The 26,104-nt window shown below is 40.9% G+C and overlaps 1 protein-coding gene across 11 annotated transcripts in view; it reads left to right on the top strand.

The window, feature by feature from the left end:
• Nucleotides 1-1,945: 1,945 nt before the first annotated feature.
• The window catches only part of ank2a (ankyrin 2a, neuronal), a 78,443-nt gene continuing 54,284 nt past the window's right edge, over nucleotides 1,946-26,104 (top strand). For 6 of the 11 annotated variants that reach the window (XM_075462795.1, XM_075462799.1, XM_075462797.1 and 3 more), the window contains exons 1-2: nucleotides 18,218-18,845; nucleotides 20,383-20,484. In XM_075462795.1, the coding sequence (XP_075318910.1) occupies nucleotides 18,711-18,845; nucleotides 20,383-20,484 (237 nt within the window). In that variant the 5' untranslated portion in view covers nucleotides 18,218-18,710. Of the gene's footprint in view, nucleotides 2,348-18,215; nucleotides 18,846-20,382; nucleotides 20,485-25,396; nucleotides 25,692-26,104 lie in introns of those variants that run through there. The other 5 variants (XM_075462796.1, XM_075462804.1, XM_075462806.1 and 2 more) reach the window with 5 other exon arrangements.

Here is a 26,104-nt window from a genome sequence, read left to right on the forward strand (position 1 = left end):
AATTACAAGTATTAATGTTTCTGCACAATGAAGAACCCCAAAAAACAAGGTCAGATGAAGATGTGCAAGGGACCAAAAAAAACAAACATTTGCTGCTTCTATCGTTAAAAAAAATAAAATAAATAAATACTCGTCAACATCACGATTACATTTTGTCGGAACAACAGAATTTGTCTCCAGGAATAGTTCTCCAGGCTCCTAGAAGAACATTCCAAAGTTCTGGTTGGAATGTTGGCTGCCTTTTGTTCCGTTCTCTGATCCCACACTGCTTCAGTGATGTTGAGGTCCGGGCTCTGGGGAGGATTCATCCCTCCATAAGACCCGTTGCCACTGATCTTTTTTTCTTTTTTTTTTTTTTTGTCCCCTTCTTGGATCTTTTGGCATACCTCAGTCTGTTTCCCTTCCTTGAAAATGGCTTCCGGACAGTCCCTCTTTATGGAGACATTATCTGATGAGGCTTCAGCAGACGGTAAACGGATCAACTGAAGGTCCAGGTGCGTCTGTCAGGTCCTTGCTTTAGTTTTCTCCTTTTTCTTAGCGACATCACTCTGAAGTACTGTTCATCTGCTGTAGCTAGTTTTATTTTATTTTTTTTAAGGGCTGACACTTGTTTTGTTTTGTCCTTCACGTGTCCAGTTTCTTTATCTTCTTTAAGGACACGCTGAACATCACGCTGACGTGCAAATTTTTCAACCTCAAAACTCTTTGGGAATCGTCTCACTGGTGCAAATAAAATATTGTCTCTGAAACTGCTATCTTTGGCATGGTATTACAGATGTAACCAATGTAATTTGAACAAATTTTAGGGTTGCATGACAGGCTGCTAAGAACAAAATGCCCAAAGATACCATTTAAAATTGATTCTTTGCAGAGTTGTCTGTTATTTGTAGACGCAAAACCAGTTAATCTCCTAAGTTACGTGCCGCCTTATATGCTTGAATGAGTCACAGGTCGGTGTTAAGTGGCTTGGTTAAAAAGAAAACACGTTCCTCTGAAAATAGTCAGGTACACGAACTGAACTGAAAGTTAGTAAAAAGCAAACAATGCCCAAAGAAAAACTTTGAAAGACCTTCAGAAAGCCTGGAGAACTATTGCTCAAGACCACTTTAAAAGATTATAAGAAAGTCTGGCTCCTTGGAATCCAACTAAAAAGAAATGAGGTGGCTCAAGACTTTTGCACAGTTCTATAGGTTTAATAAATAAATGCAAAGTAATTACACCAAAGCTGTGTAGCTGTGTTTCTCATGTGTCACAGCCGTTGAAAATGTGCCGTATGTGTACGCATATTTACATTTTAACCGATGCCACGCTTTAGGTTCTATGCCAACAGTGACATTTGGCCAGTTTAATGTGATTTGTTTTACTACATTTCCTTCTCTATCTCTCCTTTAACCAAGTCCTACTCTTGTCCCATGCCTCCAGTATGTTGCTATTGATTTTGCCCTGTCAACCTGAATTACATTTATAGCTTTTTGAAGAAAAGCAGGACAAGGTTGGTGCAGAAGAATACTAAAAGCAAGATTACATTATGGAAACCCAACTCCATGTGTCTGGGTTGCCACGATATGTGTGAGTGCAAGTAATCTTGCAGTCTTTATCTAATCGTGGGACATCATTAGCCAAACTGGCAACTTTCATGTCTACTGCTGCAGAAGCACGAGGGGTGGAGGTAAGAAAAAAGGAGAGCTGGTGCGTTCACTTACCACTGGAAACGTTTTGTTTATGTGTTTTGTATACATTGAATCGTAAATACGGTTGTTCTGTCAGAATAAATTCTGTTTTTCGTGATATTATGTGAAAATTAAACACTTAAACACGTATTTCAGTAAATGGAATAACTGCATTTCACAGTTTTAGATCAGTCATTATGAAGTCCCATCGGCTTGGAAGGCAGCACGAGTCCTGCGGAGATTTCGGGGAAGCGCATCCAAAGGAGGCGCGTGCACGTGTCCATACACATACACATGCAGATAAAGCTGCACACCAGGAGCATCCCTGAACAGAGGGAGCGCTCGTTTTTCTCTCACAGTCTGGAAGAATCGCAGTATTGTTGTTTTCTTCTTTTTTTTTATTTTTTTTACGTTTGATCACTGACTGTCATTGACAACGCAGAATGATCCCGGGTCTCGCCGAACTCTGCGGATTCTGAGGCCCGAGCAGAAAAAAAAAAAGACCCTTTACTGAAGGCGCCTTTTAGCAGTCAGCCCGAGACGGGATGTCAAGTAGCCCCGAAGAAAGTCGCTCCAGGGGCGGCGGCTCCGACCGTGACTTGAAAACGGCCTCCTCGAGCAACACCTCCCTCGAGGCTGGACCTCCACAACCGCTGCAGCAGAACCGCATACGGCAGGTGGGTATTTGTCCGCAGCCCGCTCCGGTTCCGCACTGACCGGCCCAGGCAGCCCAGAGACGCGCGGCTCAGTCCGCTGCTGATGCTGCGCGCTCAGGCTGAGCCGTCAAAGGCGTTGCCTTGCTTCTTACACACCGACGCTGCTGCTGATCTGACACATTTTCTCAGTTTGCCACATAAATTAGCTGCTAATAAACGGAAAAACCCATCTGTTTTTTTTTTGTTTTTTGTTTTGTTTGTTTCATAAGAGACTTAAGGCAGCCTGCAACAGTGAAGTGAAGGGCTCAAACTGAGCAGCCGCGCCAGCTGGTATGGCCGTCAAAGAAATAAACACTATCACATCTGCACCGACTCTTCTACTTACCATGACAGCTCTGAATGTTTACAACTTCGCATTTAGCACTGGAGCTGTATACTTCATATGGGCCGTATTAGGCTTTACTACCCAGACGGGGAGCATCAGTGGTTGTGATTTTTATTTTTTTTAAAGGATTTGCCCCTCGATTCAAACGTTTACCAAATTTGAGTATTCCACTAGATATTTGTGCATTTTATGTTGTCTTTGTTCAGCCCTTGTTGATTCGTAGCCTTGTGGATGAGACACAAAGCGGCACTCATTTTGTTCGTAAAGGCAGCCGCTTGTGATTATTCTTTTTCAGTGTAGTACACTGACCGTGTGTACCTACATGGAGGCCCTTCCAGGGCAGGGCGGGATTGCTTAAAGCTGCATGACTTTGAATTGAAATCTCTACGTAACTATTCAGATCCTCTCTCCGTTTCCTTTCATGTTGGCACAGCAACACCATGACAGATATGTATTGCCATGACCTAACAGTACAGGTGTGTTACTTAAAAAAAAATCTATGTTACTGCTCATAGGAAATATGAAAACTTGAGGGTATTCAAACCGCTTGCTTTCACCCACAAGTCAGTCTCCGGTGGATAAAAACTGATAAGAAAATGTTTATTATTCATTTAGAAAAGGAGTTTATTATCCACTCTTGATTGTGCAGTGTGTGTGTTAGGGTGTTGAGGTCGGTGTGTGTGAGTCAGGAGATGGCTGAGGGTTGTTTCCTGTCTCAGTGCACCCTCTGAGGATAATGTGATTTCGGTAATGGACTCCAGTGCTACATATACATGCACTCACTGACACAAAGACACAGGCTCCTCTGGCTGGGTGCGGCCTTTGCGATTTGTGAACCGAGAGTTTTTGTGGTATCAATATTGGAAAAGTTGGAATCGACCCTGCTGATCTCAAACAGGAGGCTGAATGCGATTACGTTCTTTTGTAGATGTGGTTTCATTGGGACAGACAGAGGATTAGCAGATTAGTCATTGGCAGCTAAACTGTGACTGAGCATATGCACTTGTTCTTTAATCTTTCTTAAAAGTACAAAGACGACGACTTAACTTCTCTCGAGTGGAAAGACTTCTTCTGAGGCTGAGGTTGACGTTACCTTGCAAAAAAAAAAAGAGAAATAAAACACCGTTCATAGAAATGTCCCTAAATGACTTTACGAGATAGACTGTTAGAATGTACACTATTATCTTCTCTTCAGCGCTAGAGGAAACATCAATTGTTGTGTTTATACTTGGGGGGTTTTGAGAGAGTGAAAAGGGGAAACTGTTTCTTTGTAACTTGGAGTTGCTGACTCTTTAACCTGTTGGAGGCTCTCTAACTGAGGGAGGGTTTGGTAAAAGCAAAACACAAATCAATAGGTCAGGATGCAATTTCATATCCAGAATTCATTAAAGCTTAATGTTGTAAAGGGCTCTACTGCAGTAATAACAGCTCTACGTGCATGTGACAAAAAGAGAAAATGACAAAGGGGACACGTGATGTGAGGATCTAACTTGCAGTTCTAAAAATACTGCCTGTCTCCAGCGTGGTAGTCCTGGAGAAAAATAGCCACTTCCGAGCCAAGTATGTCCACATATCTGCATACTGAACTGGTTCTGTTTCACTGGGCCCATGCGAGCTCCTCTGAGCTGCCGATGAATGATTGCTCTCTGCAAAACAATTGTTAGACTGTGTCATGATTTGTAAACTCTGTAAATTTGGAAAAAAAAAAATAGAATAGATGTCCTCTTCTGTCTGATACTGACTGATGAAAATATTTGAACTCAAGACTTTACTTAAGGCCTGCTGACCCCCCCCTTTGGGAACAGATGCTGAAGTAATCTTGTGTCAAGAGATGACTTACAGTTTTAGGCAACTTTGCCTGTTGCTGATTGGGTGTTTGGCACTAAGTCCTGCTTCCCTTCAGTTTTTTCAACTCTTCTTGCACCACGTTCCCTCCACACCTTCTGGTCAGCCTGCCATTTATCTCTCCTCCCTCACAACTTCCTCTCCCCTCACTGCCCTAACATGGGGGCTTGACACTTTAACCCAGTTTTCTCCTTTTCATCTTGGCTGCCATTTCTACACCCATCTCCCATTTCTCTGCAAAATGCTGCCCTCCCTCTCCGCCTGCACTCTGTCTGTCCCACTGCACTCCCCACTAGCCCCAACACCAAGTTCCTGATGTGCCAGAAGGTCAGGTTACACCGCAGCCTTTGACATTTTCATCTCTCTCTTTTCCGCCTCTCCGTCTGCATCTCTTATGCCTTTCTGTTTCTCCCTGCCTATCTGTCTGATTGTCTTTCTCCACTGGGAGTGGGATGATGGGACTCTGCAGGAAGGGAGTACTAATGGAGCCATGGCCTTCATTACATTACTTCAGAACAACTACATCAAAACACCCACCCCCGTATGACCACAGCTGCCTTCCCGTGAATGATGTCTGATAGAAATGTTTGGCCGAATGTAGGCGCTGTTGTACAGAGTGTAGTCCATACACATGACACCCTCACCGAGTGTGTTACATATCAGCTTACTGGAGCTGTTAGAGCTCTTGCCTGCTCATAAATGCTTTTGTAGACACCTGCAAATAACAACAATCAACCACTGCAGTACATCTACTGATGTTTACCAAACGCTATTAAGAATTTATGATTGTTTCCAGTAAAAGCCTGACTTGGTGCTGCATTATTTGGAATGGTTTCTGTGCAGACGTGATCAATGGGTTCATTATCAGGTCCTACTTGTTATGTACCATACAATCAATACGGTAGCGCTACACAAAGCAATGTAAATTCAGGAGACTGGGGAAGCATTGGGTCACATTTTGAATGAGCTGTTCAGAGAATCTAGTCTAGTGGCTGTGAGATCAACTGCTTGTAGAAATGTAAGAATTCCCCTTAAACTAACACGATAGTGGCAAAGTAGAAGAAATAATTGTAGTCCAAACGTTGAAGTTTTTATCAACCCTTACCTTTTTCAATTTCTAATGTTGAGCAAGTAATGGTATTGCCTAAATCCAACTAGAAATGGGGCAATGTGTTGTCGTAAGGAGTTCTTGTGCAAAACGGTGTCCATTAAACTGATGAGGCAATGTTACCTAAACCCAACCAGGAAGTAGCAAAACTGGTTTAGTAAAATGATATGTTATGGACTGACTGTAACCTGACTGTTTATTTTATACTGACACTGTTTCTCGGCACTCCAGCTTCCTCTCACGGTCCAAAAACATCCATGGAAGATGGATAAATTGATTATAGGAGTGTGTGAGTGTGGTTGTTTTTGTCTCTTGTGGGGCTGTAATGGACTGGCCACCTGTCCGGGGTGTACTCTGCCTCTTGCCCAGTGACTTCTGGGATAGACTCCAGCCCTCTGCAAGCTGGAGCAAGCCTGAACTGGATAAAGTGGGGATGGAAATGGATGGATGGATGGATGGAATTTGCACCCTCTAGTGGTCATATGAGTAACTGCATGTGATTGGTCAAAATTACCCTTCATGTAAAACCAACCAGGAAGTGATATGTGTTTTCGTAGAGTGTTGTGTCATTGACTGACCGTAACCCAAAGGTGTTTCTTCTTGCTGCCGGTGCAGTTTAGTGAACATGATTGTATGTTGAATTTAAGTTTATTATGAAGACATGACCTATTTGGTTGTTTTGATTGGAGGGCTTTTTGGGCTGCATTGGTTACAAATTGACCCTGGGTTGCAACTAATAATCACTGTTCAATAATGTTTTTTTTATTGAGCAATTCAACATTCTTTCTGAGTGGCTACTCATTTCAGGGCTGGTGTTACTATCTTTTTGTGCTTTTATAGCACAGCAGACAAAGCTGTCCTTAAAAATTGACAGTGAAATATTCTTGTTCGGTAAATTTATCTCATAGCGTTGCCATACCAGGCTGGAAACTCTGCCCTCCACATACCAAGCTCTGATGCAACCCACAGGCAACAGTCATAGTGTTATCTGGGTCTCGTATGGGTTTCCATACCATGTAATGGTGATACAGTGGTGGGGAAAGCATTGGCATTCATGTCCTAGGTCCGAATTATATATTGTGCATCAGCATGTGTATGTTTAGGTACAAACAACTTCAAGACATTCTTGGACTCTCTCTTCCAGTCATCATGGCTCCTAATAACTAGCTGGCTTGCCCTAGTTATGCACTGACACATATTCTCCTGAAGGATGTTTCAGAGGCGGAGGTGGCACCTTTTGATGAGTCAGAGTTCATCATCATAGTGCTTTTCCCAATCAGTGGAAAGAGAACAGATGAAGACAAACAACTTTGTTTTAAGAAGAGAAATAAATTGTTAGACTGGATTGTTAGCTGCAGATTATGAGCAATACTAGCTATGCTATTGGGATAATGTATTGACTACAGATTTGTCCTCTTCGCCGTAGAGGGCAGTTGTTTTTGGACTGGGCCAATGGGAGGCATTTAGATTTAAATTATTCATAACGACCTTATAACATTTTTTTCCAGTGAGAAAAAGACAGGGGGAGAGACAGCTGGGTGTGGCATGGCGATCAATGGACTTCTCAGAAGCGTAGCTCTGTCTTGTAACCGTCAGCTCCTTCCTGACGTGCCTCTTCTCCCTGTCTCCTGACTTCCTCTCACATCATATTTAATATGAGCAAGTGAAGGCTTTCATCCAGGAAAGCACTGAATGTTTCGTGGGGTTGCTGAAAGTTCTGTGGCTCACGGCACGGAAAGCAGACAGAGACAAACAAACACATGGTAGAAACACGCCCCACGGCTCCAATACCGATGACATTATTTATTTGTTTCTCTTTATATTCTTTTATGTATTTTTAATGCTTCTTACACTCCCTGCTGCAATGCTTTTATTTTATGTAAAGCACTTTGAACTGTTTGTACATGAAATGTGCTATATAAATAAATTTGATTTGATTTGATTTTGATTTGACACAACGGCTAGCTCAGGCAGCTGCCTGTTTTATACCCACACTCTTAATATATTTAATAATCTTGCTTGCTGAGCCCAAAGTAGAACAGAAAATAATGACTGCTAATTAAATGTTAATTTCTTCTCCACCCGTTTTATGCTTTCTCTGTCTCACAGTGTTATATTCGGCCTTTCTTTTCCCACTTTCTCAGTCAGACAGCATCACTCAGCATTCATGGTCTGACTGTGCACTGCAGCAAAATTTTAGGTCACAGGCATTATTCATAATACATTGACTTGGAGGGAAATCAGTTTCTGCCTCAATACCCTTTGTCATCTGATGGCAGATGAGAGCAGCCATCAGACAGAAATACAGTCTTCCAAAGAAAAGGATGTGTCGTGTTGACGGTCTGACAAGAAAAATGAGCTTTAAAGGAGACGTGTCATGCTCTTTATTTCAGGGTTTGACACAATTTTCTGAGCTCCTAATTTAATGTCTGTGACATGCTTTGGTGAAACTATCACAGAAATACAGCGCAACAGCTCCTTTTTCTCTCTCTTTTCATAGAGACCTATTTTCAAAAGTCAAGGTTTCAAAACCACTAAATCAATCCGTCACCATCCTGTGAAACATGACCTGTCAAAGACAGAAAGAAAGTACAGGAATCCCTCCGATCATGTTTTTTCGTGATCGTGTACAGTTGTTAAAATTGTGTGCAGCTGTTAAAAGTCTTTGTAAATCTTTTAAAACAGCCTGCTGGCTTTCTACTATTTTTACTGGCTGTATGTGTTGTCAGGAGAAAGAGCACAAGTGCGTGTGTAATGTTAACACGCGAGTCGACACGCTCACCTGTGCTCTTTCTGCATGTGCGCATCAACAATGAAATAAGAGAATCAAATCCAAACCTGGACTGATAGAGAAATGTGTACAAAGTTAGTATGTCTCCCAAAACCTTGTTGAGCTGCAGTTTGGTTTGGAAGGATGTTTTCAGACCCAGTGGGATGTAAACAAAGGGACACGGTCGTGTTATTTTGGAGCATATGTTAGACACCCAAACATATGGTCTCAAACTCAAAAAAGAGATTTTTTTTCCATAATATGTACCCTTTAGAAAATAACAGCGCATTATCATCTGTTTTTTCCAACGTTCGTGCACGTTCACACGCAGATCCACAAGTATTGCAGAAGGAAGTGTATTTGCGACTGCTGTCACCCTGATTTCTGGAATATTGATACTTATATTGGGAGCATCTGCAGTCGAGTGATGTACTTACTTGAGTTTGGTGGGAGGTTTTTTTTCTTGTTTTTTTTTTTTAACCAGTGAGCTCAAGGCCTCTCTTTCATCTAATTAACGGGATTGGCAAGCTGACATCATGTGTTCCCAAGAGACAGGCTCCACTTCAAAGAGTAAAAAGGGGAAAGCCATAAATTAGCATGACTGCCATCTCTAAGATGGTGGGTATCTTACCAACTGGCCTCTGTCACACAGATACAGTAAATGTTGCTTGTGGCTGTGGGGATTTTGCTCATATATTTCTTATTCTCATAGCTTTTAGATATAAATATATTATTATAAACCTGGTGTCAATTACAAGAGTTGTTGTTCTCAATTCTTATATATTGTTTTCTTCGAACAACAACGACAAAACTGAGAATAGTAAATAATTTAAGCTAAAAACTTGTTACAGCAATTGATTATTATTGCACAGCTGTTTCCCTGTGGAGCCGCTGTTCGTCTTTCTGTGGAAATGGGAAGAGTTGTTACCACGACTGCAACAGTGAATGACAAATGGAACTAGTCATGTTACTGGTAAATCAGCTAAGTCAGAAGTCCCGCTTCCATCTGTATGCGAAGGCATATGGGGATGTGTAGACATAACGCTGGTCCCGCAACAACAGGGTGTGGTCTTCTTGACTTTTCTCCTCCTCCAACAGACTTTCTTTCTGGGTATATCACGTTACTGCATCAAGCTTCATATGACTTGTCTCATTTAAGCCCCTCCCATGCATCTACCCCAGTGCCATTACTCACTTTGTTTGGGTGCAGTCTGGAGTTTTGATTGCCCGCTTTGTGGACTTGCTATCAAATTTGACTTTGCCCGATTTGGTTTTGTGAGAAAGGAGGAGAGAGGCCGGGGAGGGGGAGAGCATATGTGTGGTGCACTTTATGGCTCTGACCTTTCCTAAGCAGTCGAAGAAGGCTATATGACTTGACACGAGCCAATTTATCACTGCCTCTGCTTTGTATATTTATTCAGTCTTTTACACAAGCAGCACAAGAAGAACAGACATGGCAGACATGTAAGGTATTCACAGGTTGGCCATAACCAAAAACCTCCCACATGCAGGCTCAAATCTTTTCCTTTTTTTTTTATTTGGAAGTAGTTTTGTTCTTCGTTCTTTTGTTGAGTGTCATGTTTGTTGGCAGATTTACGCAACACTCTGTGTTGTCAGCGAACCAGGCAGCTCAGAAAAGTCTGCAACGACCTACTGAAAAGATGCTGTTGGTTTTTATTGTTCTGGTTGGGCAGACTCACACTCACCACCTAGTCTCTTTAACAGGGAACATACCATTCGAATAATATCTTCCATTTTTATCAGTAAGGGAGTGGGGGCAGGCAGCAAAACTGAATTTTCTTATGTTACAATCAGGCAGAGTTTGGTCACTGCAGCAGCTCGAGGGGAAAGAACGGATGAGCTGTGTGTGTATCTGTGTGCATATTCCCAGCCTGTTTACTCCGGAGTTGTTTTTAGCACAGAGTGTACAGAAATAACTCAGATTTCTGAATACGTTGCCCTCCAGGTGGTGTTTAACTCTGCCTGTGAGTCTAAAACACACCAACATGACGTGCGCTTGTCTTTAAAGCTGCAGTCTGCAGGATTTGTTGTTGTCATACATAAAGTCCTACTTTTTGGCATTTTAAGAGTCTACATGATGTATCAGAACGCTTGAAGTTGAAAACGGTGACCTCCGTAGTCGCAAAATGCAAGAAATGCTTATTTTTTAACCTAAAAATAAAAAGTTATTCAACTTCCTGTCCCGCCCCATCAAAACACATGAGAACTCGTGCAAGTCTACGTGCACGCCAGATTCGCGTACACGACTCCTCATTCATCAACTCACCTGTCATTTGCGATCATGGAATACACAGTAAGTAGACTAGCCCGTAATGAAGTTCAATAGTGGAGATAAATAAGCGTGGGGACGAGCCTACCTTGTATCGCGCGTGCACAATCGGTGATTGACAGGCAGCAGAGCCCAGCTCGTAAACCTGATTGGTTACCTCTTACCGGTCCGGTCTGCAATTTTGTAAACAAACCTGCTGGCTTTGGAGGGACCTAGCGGGACATATAGGGGACCTAGAGAACTCGTTTTTTTTTGTATTGGGGTATTTAATGTACTACTTTCAGAATCCCCGGACAGTTCCAGGCATTATGCTTGAAAAAGAGTTGCAGACTGCAGCTTTAAAGTAACTCTTGGTTGTCCTTTTCAATACTTTTAAAGTTTTTTTTCTTTGTTTTTTTTCCTTGCTCAGAGGTGGATTTGGATTTCTATACCACTTCCATGTTAAAGCATGAAGTACAAAAGTGGAGCCAGGATACTTGCACCATTAACTTTTATATGCTCAAAAAGTCATCTCTGTTTCACCTGTTTAATCCAAACTTCTTTATTTCAGCAATTGCCGAGTTGATTGTAATGAAACTTTTACAATAGCAAGAAACAAAAAAGGCTCTCTCTTTGGTTTTGTTTCTCCAGTAATTGATTTTAAAGTAGTAATTTATGGTTCATTATTTGATTCTAGGGGTTTATTGAAATGGGGGAACATGCTTCAATATTAAAAAAACAAAACAACAATTGTTTTGTCATACAGAGAACTGATGAATTGCCTGTTGTCACTTTTTTGTCTAAACGCTCAATTTTTGGCACCTCGTGCTTTAAGGCCCCCCACCCCAAAAGCCCCAGTCTTCTTTGATGGGTCAGCTGAGTTGTCAGAAATGGTGAGGTACATGCTCTTATTTCAACAAGTCCCCCCAATATGCTGTCCTGTAAAGCACGACCCGTACAAGAGGCAGAAGAGAAATACAACCCATACGAGCGTTTCCACATCAGAGCAGATGTCACTCTCAAGTATTTTGTTTAAGAAACCACAAAAATCCTAAAAGGTCGTGGAAAATGGGGTTATGGAGCAGCCAAGTGCTGCACTGTCAACCACAGGCCTTTATGTGACCTGAGATCGAGAACAACATAAAACACAAAACAAGGTGTGTCAGATAGAACAGGAGCGGTGTCTCCTGTAAAGGAGAAAGAATTTTGTCCGAACTTTGGGCTTTGTGCCCCAGCAGACTTTTCTCAAAAAGTCACGTAAAGCGACTTAAAGTAAAAAGAAAAAGTATTTCTGAGTGTGGAGCAATTGATAGGTGGCTGAAAATTGTGATTATAAAAAGTAGAAGCTTTAAGAAATCTAAATGACTTAAAACTCTTAAAAGAAGAAAGATCCTCCTCCCATTAAAACGTAGATACATTAATGAGGCCCGACTCTCATTGTAGGCAGAAGTTCACTTGGCAGCACTCAACAAATCAACAGCTGGATGCAAAACGTGCACACCGCCACTGTAGCAACATAAACAAATTGGATCACACAGGAGCAGAGGTAAGGACATTTTCAGTCTCAGTTTGCTCATTTACTGCCAAATCTGTGCATCACATTACAAAAAAACATGTGTTTTGATTCAGTAATGGCATTCTTCCAACATTACATGAAATATGAAAAGGCAGTTTACCTGCATATAGGCAGTCCATCAAAAATGCACCTATTTATTAGATTATTTTCAAAGCCACATATATTTGCTACATATGTAATGTGAATCTGGAAGTTGTGTTGTTCTTACAAAAACATACACGCGTGCATGACAATACACTTGCCAACACACTTGGCTACGCATATTCGCAGTTTGCAGTATTTGCACAAGCACTCACAAGGTTGTGTGATGGTCTCTGCGTCTCCCATATCTGTCTATCAAGGAATCTTAATGGGCCAAATAAAAGCCTTTGGATCTATAATATGGAAAGCAGACCATTAACCCCCTCCTTATGTGTTGGATGTTCCACGAAAACAACAGAAACAAGAGCTTGCATCAGCTTCTCTTTGGAGTCCTCTGTAATATGACTCTTAAATGGACAGTACGCACAGACACACACACTTTATGATCTATTCTCCATAATCTTATTATCTTGCATCAGGGATCAATAGAGGTTACTGACCATACATGCAAAGTCGTACTTTTTGCAGACAAGCAACTTTAGTGTTGTTGTTTGTGTGTGCACTGTGTTCGGTAGAGCTAACAGGCTGATCAATTGTAATAGATTTTGTCTGCTAGATCTGAAACTCAATGGGTCAGGAAATACAATAGTTGGTATTTTTTAAAGTCTAGATTTGCCTGCTGTGTACAGTATGTGGGATGTTTCAGTATCCAGTAGTTAGTTGCACTTTAAAATAACGGACATGCATCATTAACTATTCTTACAATGCCAGATATAAAACACAAAATCACAGCATAATGTGATTACATAAAAAGCTTTAAAGGTTGTTCTCTCGTTGTTTTTTCTTTTTCTTTATATTCCAGAAATCTCCACTTCTGTGGCACTCACACACCAACATTACCAGTTATGTCTCTCTTTCTATTTTGTAGTGGATTGCATTGACATTGTTCATATCTCATTCAGTTGGATTTAGAATATTTTTTACAAAAAAAAAACTATTTTGCAAATTATAAAGTATCAAGTCACAAAATGCCTTCGGGCATATCAATAATGGCCCCTTACATTGACCAGCACCTTTATCAGTGCCTTCGCAGCTAAATGATGAGATGTTATGTTTAATGTCATTGAAATGCACTCCGATAATACTTGTCAGTGTGACGGTAAGTAAATGGCTACCTTTAATCTTATTGTTGCATTAGTCTGTGTAATTTTTTTTCTTTACCACGTATTTTCAATGATGCCCCTGGAGGGGCCAAAACACTGGGTTGGTAAGCAAGAGCTTTGACTCTACACTAGAAAAAATCTAAATTTTGCCAAGTATATTTGCCTCATTTCTAGTTAAAATATCTCATTACACTTGATATAAAACAGAATTGCCTAACAAGTACCATTTCAGCAAGATATAGGGGACTTGTTTTAAGACCATACATCTTGAATATCTTGTTAAGTGAAATCTTGACAAGCCGATTTTCACTAGTTCCATTGGCAGATTTTTTGTTGCTTATTTCAAGCTAAAACGTCTTGTGTTTGTTGTTTTTTTACTTATTTTTAGAGGGGCATTTGTTCCAGTGTAATAGGTTGACAAATTGTAACATGACTCATAAACGTTGCTTTAAACAGTGTTTGGATTTCCAATTACGTAAAATGTATGCAAAGTGCTGCATGTTTTAATACCTCATTTGCATTTTTCAGGCACTTCATTTCAGGGACAAAATAATTGGGAATTGTGAAGAGTTCACTATATTATCCTGTTCTGTCTCTTCCTAGATTAGCACATAAAAGAACATTTCAGCAGCATCACACTTAAGTGTTTTAGGCTCTTTTGCCCTGCTACAACCGTAATTCATGCGATGGCATTCTTTTGTTATTTGTTATTTATTCCATCTATTAAGTTGAATCTGAGATCCACAGATGTTTGCCCGTGTCTCCAGCAGAGAGTGCTAGAGGAATAGAGTGCAGTAACAGATTAGTGCACTCCCCTCTAACCGCAGGATTGCCGTGTAACTAAATGAAGCGCTGGTTTTCAGTGCACCAGAGTAAAACATTTTAGACTCGCTGTGGAGTGATTCAGCAGATGTGTCCCATTCATGATTACTAGAAGAAAGTAATGTTGCTGATGCTGTTGTCCTTGTTGATTGAGCCTGTTAAACATATCAGGCAGAATGTGTGAACAGAAATAGAGGTGTGAGATAGTGCCCCTGTCCCTGGTGCTGAAATTTCAAACTGCTAACATTAGGCTAAGTGCTTTGACTGAGAGAGACCTTGACAGCTATCTGCTGGTGGTGGACACACACACACAGATGCATGAGCTGTCAAGTTATATTCCTAGGCCACTTTCCACACATGCAGGGGGAAGCCTAAACATTGCAGGAGTTTGGGAGTTACTTCTTTGCGCTTGCTGGTGCCCCATTGGACAAAGGGATGGGTTCTGCTTTCACAGATGGATCACTAGAGGCCGTACCCTATATGACCCTGCTTTCAAACCTCTCTTTCTTTTCCTCTTTTAACCTGATCATTTAGATTTTTTTCCCCCATTAAATGAACCTTTTCCAACCTTCTCCCTTTCTTCCTTAAGGTTGCAGCATGGTGTAATGAAATTAAAAACAATGCATCAAACAGCTATAGAGCACAACACTGTGAAATTTTATTTGCTGAATAAACGTGCGTAAATCTGCTAACATCTCATGTATTTCACCTTTAAGACGGAGATGAGCAACATTTTTTTGCCGGAGGCCCATATTGAAGTAGTAATTAAAAGGCCTCACATATCAGACAGTTGAACTGAAACAGTCGCTCATGCTAGCTGCTTACGTCATACAGTCCTCAAAAAATTCACTGCCAGGGGAAGCCAGGCTCTGTTTCTCAAGCTTATGTAACGGCATTTATCTTGTTGATCATTTGTGGATTTCGGACTGCTTGAATAAGGCGTGGGAATTTTTGTTGCTGTGTTAGTTTTTTGACCAAGCTCTGCTTTTATTTTCTTTGATTATTTAACATCATTCTTATTTTCATTTTATTTAATGGACATTTTCAAGCCCTTTCTTCTCTCATCCTCACGGTGACTTTCCTGTTGTTTTGTTCTGATCCACTTTTAGCCTTTAAACTCTCACACTGTTTAGTTTTTTTTATCTCGATGTGCATTTTGTATCTGTATCTTATTTATTTGTATAGACGTTTTTGTAACAGGATCCGCATTTAAATATCTATTCTCATGATGAATCTCTAAATATTTGAATTTGACATTTAAATATGACATTTTGAATATTGAAATAAGTCAATTTGGTCACTCCACCCTCCCGCCTCATCTCCTGATGTGTACCTCTTTCACTCATGCAGAGCGCTGCCACAGCAGCTGTGGCACGCAGCCTCTCTAAACAGCTTTCACAACAAACACTTTCCTGTGACTGCAGGTCACATATTAAGCAACTATCACATTCATGCTTATACCAGCACACACACACACACACACAAAAGCATATTTCATTGGTACATCTGTTCATACAGAGGACAGTTTTCATGTACATCTGGTCTGGATCATTCCCTGTATTTGTGTGTGTGCACATGTGTGTGTGGGTGGTTTTGTTGGGATATGTGGTGTGTGATTGGATGGATTTTATTCTAATCATTCAACAGTTTTCAGTCATCGTCTCCCTTTCGTGTGCTTGTGCACATTAGATAATGTATATCCATTTGGAATTTATGAGCGAGCGGACCCGTGTTTTGCAGCGCATGAGGACATCTGGCTTCTTCTTTTTTTTGTTCCAGAGGAGAGGGGATTTTTTTCGGGGCATTTTCTTTAGTTGAGGATTGCCACCAATTTAAAGGTGGTGTTGTTTTGATCATGTGGACATGATCTACCTGCATAATGTTTATGCGGCGTGAATCTTTATTACTTTTCATACATTCAAATACTTTTTTTATGGTAAAAGAATTGAGGTACTTTTAGTGCCTGAGAGGATCACGGTGTATGAAAGTTAATAAAGTGAATCTTCAACACCTTGTAAAACCATTTTTTGGGACAGAAAGAGGTAGAAGAGTGAGGTCATGGCTCATGCTGCAGCACATCTGAAGAAAGCTCGTGAGCTTGAGCTAAATCCAGAATATAGAGCTCTACAGAAAGCCAAGGAGAAGAGGAAACGGCAGCGGGAAAAAGTTGAGAGAAAGCGTCAGGTAAAACGGATTTAAAATACTTGCAATTTCCTCAACAAACGCTTGTAGGCTCGATACAAGTATTGTCCAAGGAGTCTGTGGGAGAGGGCTGTGAGGGTTGTCCAAATGTGATGGGACAGGGTGCAAGTTAAATGAGAATAGTTTAAAATTTTAAAAAAGGAAAATCAAGTCAATTGTTTTAACATCTTCATAGATATTGTTTTGGTGTTTTAGCTTCTATTAGACAGGGTTACCTGTTAGAATGGCGAAAGAGAGGAAATGACAAGGCAGCAAAGAGTCCAAACTGGAATCAAAACCAGGCTGCTGCAGCAAAGATTTAGCGTTTGGTTTATTGGGTGCATGTTCAACCTGCTGAGCTACTATTGTAACATGGCAAAGCAGAATCAGTTCTATGTAGTTCCTGAACAACATTTGCTTGCCCTCAATTGTACACCAAACAAATTAAAATGCAGGAATACTCGAGAAGTTTGGATACTGAACATAACTTAGCATAGTGTCCTCACATATGTGCCCACCTTCAGTTGAGCAATTGAACTAAATTTTAGTTCTTCAGCAGTTGCCGGGGCTTTGCTAATGTGTCTGTTGCTTGTCTAGGGGCACTGCCAAAAATTTTGAGTTGAATAAACTTTAGTTCCACATTATATTGATTAGTCTTCAGATCTAATGAGTGCAGACATGTTTGATTAGAGTAGCTTTTTACTTTTGAGACAGTTACTTTTGGTAAAATGGTAGCAAGCTGGCATTGTGCCTTTAAGTGATGAATGGCCATCATTTAACGCCTGGATGATGGAGGTTTTGCCGTCTCTGAGAAGGAACTCGTGATCTCATCTTGCTGGTTCTTCGTGACTTGCCTGACCAAGGCCTTTATTATCTAATTACTCAGTTTGGCTGGATAGTCAGATCTCGGAAGTCTGTTGTTGTTACCAATCTTTGTCCATTTTAGAATTTTTGAGGCTTTTGTGATCAGTGGCATTTTCAGTGCTGAGAACAATACCGAGAAGAGTTTTGATTTCCACCCTATGTCAGCAGACACTTGGACAGAGTAAAGTGTATAATCCAGTATCCTTCGCTGCTTGGCTGACTCAGGATCAGTTAACACATATCCTGTAGCTTACAGCTACTCCTCTGTCTCTCTGATTCGTAGTCGTGTAGTTTTCTTGGCCTACAGATAAGTGTGACATGTGGACAAGCTGACACGTAAAAACACTGAGACTGAAAAGCACTCCTTTGCTCAGACACACCTGACTGCATCTGTAATCAGATATCAGTTTAGAAAGGATGGTCTGTGCCATATTCCTCCTGAGCAACATAACTTCAGAGCCCTGGCAGAGTAAACTTACCACACATATACACACCACTCCTGTATGCTGTGTATGCATTATATACTGACTGAGACTTGAAAGCACACTGAAACAGGGGTTAGAGTGCTTCTTCTGCTAATAATCTAAATGTTTCCTGTTAATATAGAGCACATTATGTGAGAGGAGTTCAGTTTGGATTTAAGTGGATCACTCAAGATGAGTTTGGCATAGCAATTAATATTAGATTACATGCCAGAAAAGTTAGTTAAATTGGATCTGCCGTGTTTTTGCTGGACTTCCGTCTCTCCTTCCTGACTCTTGGATTTTCTGGGGGAGCAATGCAGGCCGCGCAGACCACATTCTGACTGCAACACAGCTGTCATGCACCCCGCCTTGGTCACACACAGCAAGGGGATGGGGACTTGGTTGAACTGATGATCTGTAATGGTAAAAATAGCCCAGCGGGAGAGACTGTGAGTGTTAAATGTTTATGTCTGCAGTTGTTAGCCTACTGAGTTTGAAGAAAGCTAAAGGAAGAGCACATGGGTTTGGATTAGATGCAGCACTCAGACTGAAACAGAGCCAGAGGTGTCAAAGGCTGAGGAATAGAGTTATTGGAAGATGGAAAGGGATATGGTAGTGTTAATGGAGAAGAAAGTAAGATTTGTTGGAACGTTAAGAAAGTTTGGACGAAGCATTTGATGCGCTGTAGGACTGACTCATGCTGACAGTCATCAGGGAAATAGAATGGAAAGGAGTTTTATCTAGTGCAAAGTGGACTTTGGTGGACCATGCAATTCTATATCGTCCTAAAGTGAGTTAAGAGGAGCATAATAATCAGGTATAGTTAGGATATTCATATCTGAGTTGGATTGTAACTATGGGTAATGCAGCAACATGCAAAGCCTGCGGATCAGATAAAGCATTGAAGCCCAATGGGAGTGACAGTGACCTAGACCAACACGCTGATTACTACAAGCCTGCTAACTCTGGACCTGAGGGGGATTATTTACTGGTAAGAGGTGGAAAAGCTGTGTCTCTGCTGCTTTAATGACTTATGCATTTTGTGATACATGAATTGTGCTGTTGAAGAGTCCTTTTACATATCTGCTGTTAGAGTATCTTTATGTATCTGTGTGTGATTGTGTGTATTTATGTGTGGTGACCCCTCATGTGGGAGGTTTGACCTGTGATCCTTCACAGGGGTGTGGCCTCATGCCTGGCTTGTAGCGAGAAGCTCATAGCGCTCATTAACACGCGGTTGTGTTTGACTAACACATTATTACCTTAACCATTAAAGAGGATAAAACCTTGTAAACACTCTCTGAAGTCAGGGTACCCAGTAGTTGTTCACGTTATTGTGACATTCTGTAGCACAGTGACGTTCATCTTTATGATTTCTAACCAACAATTCTACTACAGGGAAACATGCCGTCATTCATTAATTCGCTGCTCTTTTCCCCGAAAGCGACATTAAAACCAACAAGCTTTTGATTTTTGATTGATTTATAAAATCAATCAAATGTTTTTAGACACCAAACACTTTTTTTGTCGGGGACATGTATAAACACATCCACACACCATAGCAAGATAAATACTTGCACTGTCTTTGATTAAAAAAAATTCAGTACATCTGATTTAATATGTAATTTTGTTTAAATGAATCACAGCTGTTTAGAAATTTTTTAATTTTTTTCTGATATTTCAGTTTATTACTTTCACCTTACTTTCAGAACTGTAAAACATGTTCTGTTTATTGCTATAGTGAAAAAAAAACATCTGGTGGAATTGATTCTCCTTGATATCAACGTAGGCTTCTAAATCAGATCCACTCTTGGCCTTTAAACTCTCACACTGTTTTGGAGAGTTATTTATGGCCTCTATGAGATATGCAACTGTGGAATGTTCAAGGAGGGGTTGATTTTGAATACAGCTCAGATGAAAAAAAACACGTGGACGGTGCTGTCCTTCTGTTACATCCTTTTAAGAGTAGGAAGAGTGGGTCACCATTTTTGCTTGGTTCGGTGTTAAACTTTCATTTCAGTGGTTGTATACACAGAAATCCAGTGAAACACAGACCTACCGTGCTCACAGCTATGGATTTGAACTCGTACAATTAATGTTAATCAGAACATTTTTGTGTGAAGGTTTGATGTAAGGTTGAGGGTCTGCTGGAAGTGAGTGGTCATGTAATGTGATAGAGATGTGTTTTAGCTGCTCTGTGCCGATATATAATGGGTCATTTTCACATTCAGACTCTATTACAAGCAGCCTGCCTTTCAGAAAACCACGCAGCACTTCCTAAACCCTGTATATTAGCTTTTCGCATGAAATTGATGTTTTTATGCTGATGCAAAATGGGCAAACATCTAAATTCCACTGCACAGCATTTTTTTTTTTTCTTTAGCACAAGTTCTTGTGTTTACGTTGAATCCACCTAGATTAAGTTTATCAAAACAAAAAGAGAAATATGGCTGTTGTCATTAGAAATGCTCATATTTCTCGTGTTTCAGTTTCTAATGTTAGCCTGATATCTGTCTTCCCCTCCCCAGTCTGACAGTAACACCAGTTTTCTCCGCGCTGCTCGAGCAGGAAACACCGACAAAGTCCTTGAATTCCTCAAAAATGGAGTAGACATCGGCACCTGTAACCAGGTAAGAAAACCTCTGACAAACCTCAACATGATCTACATTTGGTTCTCAACACCGGTACTGTTTCTGTTGCTGTGTGTGATCTGCACTTTTTTCTCCCCTCCTACTTTAACCCTGTGATGTATACTACCTCGATCTCTCAGAAGATGCTAAAAAGATGCGAATAAGACATAACTTTGAAGGGAGTTATTCAACTGACTCGAGACCTCAAGACAGAAATCTAGTGCTTCTTATAACTAATAATAGCTAATGTGGGATTTCAGTCTGTCACCCACACTGGAACAGTAACGGTGATGCTAGAGTAAGACCGTTACATAAAGCCTTCTCTTGCACGTTCAGGAAATTCTTAACAGGGTTCAAGTTGAGACTGTGTGGTGGCCAAACCACGTGTGAAAATGATGTCTCGTGCTCCCTTAACCACTCGTTCATACTGGATTATGCAAGTGCAATCAGGCAAGAAAAAAACTTTTGAGGTAAAGGAAAATCTGGTCACTCTGTATATTGAGATGTCAGCTGACGTCATACTTTGGGCACATAATGTTGCCTCCACAGGCTTGTACAGTAAGCCGTATGCATGACGGCTGCTGTACCGCTGCTCTTCTTATCCTAAAGTGCCCATCACTCTGAAACAGAATAAAGTAGATTCATCAGACCACGTGACGTTTTTCCATTGGTCCGCAGTCCGATATTTATCCTCCCTAGCAAATTGAAGCTTTTCTTCTTTTCTTTTTTTCTTTTGGATAAACCTCATGATAAGTGGTTTTCTAAAGGCTCACAGTTGTTACGTCCATACACTTGAGTTCTCTTTACATTGTGCATTTGGAAATGCTCTTACTTTAACTATTAAACACTGCCACGAGTTCCACTGTTGATTTTTTTTACATGTCAGTCATCTCTGAATACAATCATTTAAAGGACAAGACCGTTTTTTGACATTGGGCCCTTGATTTCACATTATAACATGATGTTCTACTCACCCCTGCTTGTTGTTGGTAATTTGGAGCTGTTCCGAAGATATTCGAGAGGCGTCTGGCTGCTCTCTTGAGATATTCGGCCATGAAACGGTTTCCTATGGGCAACGTTATACAGGCACAAACTATGCTGTTTATAATTTATTAATTACTGTACATTAGCACTGATAACGTGGAGGTGCGTCGCTTACTTAAAAAAATCCGGTTTACTGTAATTTTGAATTTTTGTCGTAAAGTCTGTGTGTGTTTGTCTGTGGGCTGTCTGTGGTAGTAGCACGATGATGACGTCAGTAACACCCACTTTACGACAAAAATTCAAAATTACAGTAACCCGGATTTTTTTAAGTAAGCGTCATCAGTGCTAGTGTACAGTAATTAATAAATTATAAACAGCATAGTTTGTGCCTGTATAACGTTGCCCATAGGAAACCATTTCATGGCCGAATATCTCAAGAGAGCAGCCAGACGCCTCTCGAATATCTTCGGAACAGCTCCAAATTACCAACAACAAGCAGGGGTGAGTAGAACATCATGTTATAATGTGAAATCAAGGGCCCAATGTCAAAAAACCGGTCTTGTCCTTTAAGATGGCTGGCACGTGTTGGCCAATTCAGACACCTTTCAAAATAATGCATTCTCTCGCCCCTGCAAATTTCCAAAGGCTTGACATCAAAACATAATGCAGAGACACAAAGTCATGTAAGCACTTGGTTTTGAGGTCTTTTGAGATCTAAATTTGAACTAATTTTTCATTAATTGTGTTGTTATCAATTAAAAAAGGATGATGACGGTATCCAGGTTTGGACAAAGAAATCTAGCCGTGCTACAGTTAAATAATCAATCTTGTTTAAGGGTAAAATAATTTCTTATGTATTGAGTAGACAGTGCAGAATACAGCTTACTTGTATGTAATTCAAGTTTTACCCTCCGAATCTGCCTGAATTGGATACATATTCTTATTAAAACGCAGCACATGTAATACAAACCAGGGGTCTGCTTTTCAAACCAGTTTAAGCTAGTCTTCGCTCTGCTGTGTCATAGTGGCATCACAGAATTTGGCTCGCTCAGCACATGCCTTAACATACCAGCACTATAATGACCACCACCATTTCTATAATTGTATCCCTCCACCACACCCATCCCCCCCCATCAATCCCTGTTACATTTGCGGGGGGGTCTGTGCCCTACTGACAGCTGCTCTCAAGCCCACCCCCCCTATACCCACCCTCAGGCGCATTCCTTCCCCCTGCAGCTCTGTCATCCCCTCTGTCGCATTATGATTTAGCAGTCACAAGGCAGCTCAAAGGAGGATGTTAAGTGAGCCTATGTGTTGTGTGTGAGTGTGCATATGTTTCACGCTACTGTCTCATTGCTGTTGGCCTTTTGTAATTCTGTGAAAAATTAACAGCAACTATTTATAAGTCGGACTGAAACTGGCTGGTCGCGAGCAAGTAGCAGGTGACCACTCATAGCGCTACTATTTGTTGACATAGAGACAGTGAGTTTTGTTTTGTTCAAGGCTGACTATACATGGCTGTGCTTGTGTACATACACACACACACACACAAACTCCATGTCCTGCAACAGGAGAGCTCTGCCCTTGATAGTATTTCAAAGTGTCAGATGATCAAATTTGAGACCTTGTCAGGTGATCGAAAGTTTGGCTGACATTTTCATGTGTATCTCAGCGATGCCCTCATTTAGTGTTACTCTCTGTATGGGTTTGGAGGCCAATAAACTGTAACATAGATGTTATTTTGTTTTTCGGTAATGATATTAGGCACATGTAAACACCCAACCTGTTCATTTCAAATTGTTTTGGAGAGCTGATGAGTACAGATCAAGCTGAGGTTAGAAATGTAAAACACAGATCTACAAGCCCTCCATTTAAATGAATGTTTTTACGTGTTCTCATGTGTGCTTGTGGTTTCACAACAACTTCAAGCGGAAAGGACATTTTGGGTGTAGTCAAACTGAAGTATATCTGTACTCACGTTAGCACGATGGAACTAATCCAGTAACAGGTTAACCTGAATCGTCTTTAGTGTTGATGATAGCTGAGAAGTTGTCCTTTTTAAGACATCAAGTCAAACACAACAATCAGTGGTTTTACTGTCCTCAAAGTGATATTGAATCTAAATGAATGTAATACCAATTTCTACAACCACTTTAAAACTACAGGTCCACTTCCCAAGGAAATGAGAAAAGTAATATTAGGGGAAAAGCACTTCATATGCACCTGCAAAGTCATTATCAGTAATAGCACCATCAGCAACGTAGCCCGCAGACTCACTGATGGTAAGAACATCACAAGGTATGAAATCAGACCAATCTAAATCGCATTGCCTAGCTTATTTAAACCTGAACTTCAGCAGTGCGTTCATTTGTAACTGAAGAGTCCAATCTTAGAAAGCAGCAACTGAATAGTCACTGGCAGAGTCTGGTGCCAACGGCAGGGAGCCTTCCACACAAGCTAAAGAGAAGGAAAGAGATATATTTTGAGTCTGCCAAAGGCACAGTCATAATAGTATGCCTCTCTGTTGAACTGATTTTATGAATGAGGCTAACAAATACATATAACTGTCTTAGTAGAAAACTTCTTTTCCAGTTTCCAGTTTTCAAATGTCTTTGTGAATGCTACAGAGAGAAAAAGAGGACGCTCCATTCTGTGTTTATTATAATAGACTTATCTGTTTGTGTATTTGTGTGAGAGATTGTGCCCGAGCTGTGTGTGCTTTTGTGTATATGAGCTGTTCTGCTCCACAATTGAAGGCCAGACCTTTTCTCTAATCTACCGCTGTGTTAATCCTTTGTGAGTGATATTAGTCTTTAAGCTGCATGCATTTATTTTATTTCCTCTTTTTTTTGCGCCCGAAATTTATTTTCATGTGTCACTTGTGTCCTTAAAGCAACACCACATAAATATGACCACTTGGGTCAATGGTCAAAAGGAGCGTAAAGATTCATTTGCGCTGGACGGAGGTCATCGCATTCTGTCCTGCGGGGGGAGCTTCAAACTGCTGAGGCTGAACGTCCATTAGCTAAATGAAGCTTTCACTTACAGTTCAGCCCAGAGCAAAAGGAGCTTTAGATCAGTTTGTGTGACAGAGTGTGTACATATGTGTGTCTGTTAGTGGTTATGCTTGTCTCTCTTGGAATACATAATGGTTTAAATGTGATTGAAACACTCTAAAAAGATTGCATCTTTTTTTGCTGTGTCAGGGTCCGCCATTTTACATCTGACGCTAACACAGACTCTCCCGCTTCTTCAAATGTCAGCAAAGAGCATCTGGTCCCTTGTTTGGCCATTATTTGATTTCACTTGTCGTGACAATGTCCCCATCTGACTGGCAGATGCACCCACTTCCTCTGTCATAATTTCTGATTTACTGAGGCGATGACACTTGAAGCTTTTGCTGTTTGACCTGACAAAGTGATGAGCATTTCTCCAAAGCAAAGTGAGACAAACATCTCAAGCTCGGGATATGCGCACTCATCACAGCAAAAGAAAGTGTAAATGTGCATAAATCACAGGGCAAAGACACAAAGTAAAACACACTTGAAAAGCAACAACAAGTAGCTACGAGCTAACTTACAGCAGTACTGTGTATGGTACTTGATATTTTACTTTTAGCATCATTTTTACCCTTTAAAGTCATATCATATGGCCTCAACTAGACACCCTCTTGAACACTTTGGCCTTCCAGGAATGCCCACTTCATTCTCCTTTTGAAAGCTTGACATTTTCAGTGGCTTCTAAAAATGACTATCTATCTTTGTGTGTGTGTGTGTGTCCCACGTAGTGTCTATGACTGAGCAGAAACATTACACCCTGTTGCCTGTTTGACATTTGGCAACTCAGAGAGCAAGAGAGAGAGGGGCTGTGCGTCTATTTTTTTAATTGTGTGTATGTGCATGTTGCACATGCAGCAGAGAAGGAATCAGAAGTGTTAGCAGCAGAACAGCTCCTCTTTGTAATCCGGGCCGCCTCACTGAGTCTGCAGAAAAGGGGGTAGTCAAGGCGGAAGGCGGAGAACTGAATGGTGCTTGATCGCCTTTAGATCCACTTTTGAGCACCATTTAAGAAGGCAGAAGATACAGACACAGAACAAACTGACAGGAGAGAACACTGAATATGCATAGTTGCTTTTAAGGAGCAGGGAATCTGAAGGATAAGCAAACACTTTCTGTCTACCTTTCAAAAGGACACAGTGCGAAATGGAAGAAAAGGAGGATGAGGTGAATCTTTCTTCTCTGTCCACGTATCTCTGGATCAGAGGAGATACGTGTGCATGTGTGTTGAATGAATAGATCGTTTGTGTTGTGAGTGTGAAACATTTAGGCTCTGCCCTCCTCCTGTGCTGCTACTTACGTGCATATCTGTTTTGATGGATCTGAGGCCTTTGATGTTCCCAGAGGGGAAGAAACTGCTATTTTTTCCATGACAGATGCAGCACTTTCTGAGTAAAGATAGCCTAAATCATCTCTAGATTTTTGACTCTCCTGAGTTTGTCTGGTTTGAAAATGGAAGCATGAAATGCTGTTTTTACCTTGCGATATATACAAAAGAGTAAAGGTTCAGTCGGTGGACAACAAATACAATAACATGTACAAGATAGTGCAACTTGGATTATTGCTGCTCATTTCACTCC

This window comes from Odontesthes bonariensis, chromosome 4, assembly GCF_027942865.1.
Source record: "Odontesthes bonariensis isolate fOdoBon6 chromosome 4, fOdoBon6.hap1, whole genome shotgun sequence".
NCBI lineage: Eukaryota > Metazoa > Chordata > Actinopteri > Atheriniformes > Atherinopsidae > Odontesthes > Odontesthes bonariensis.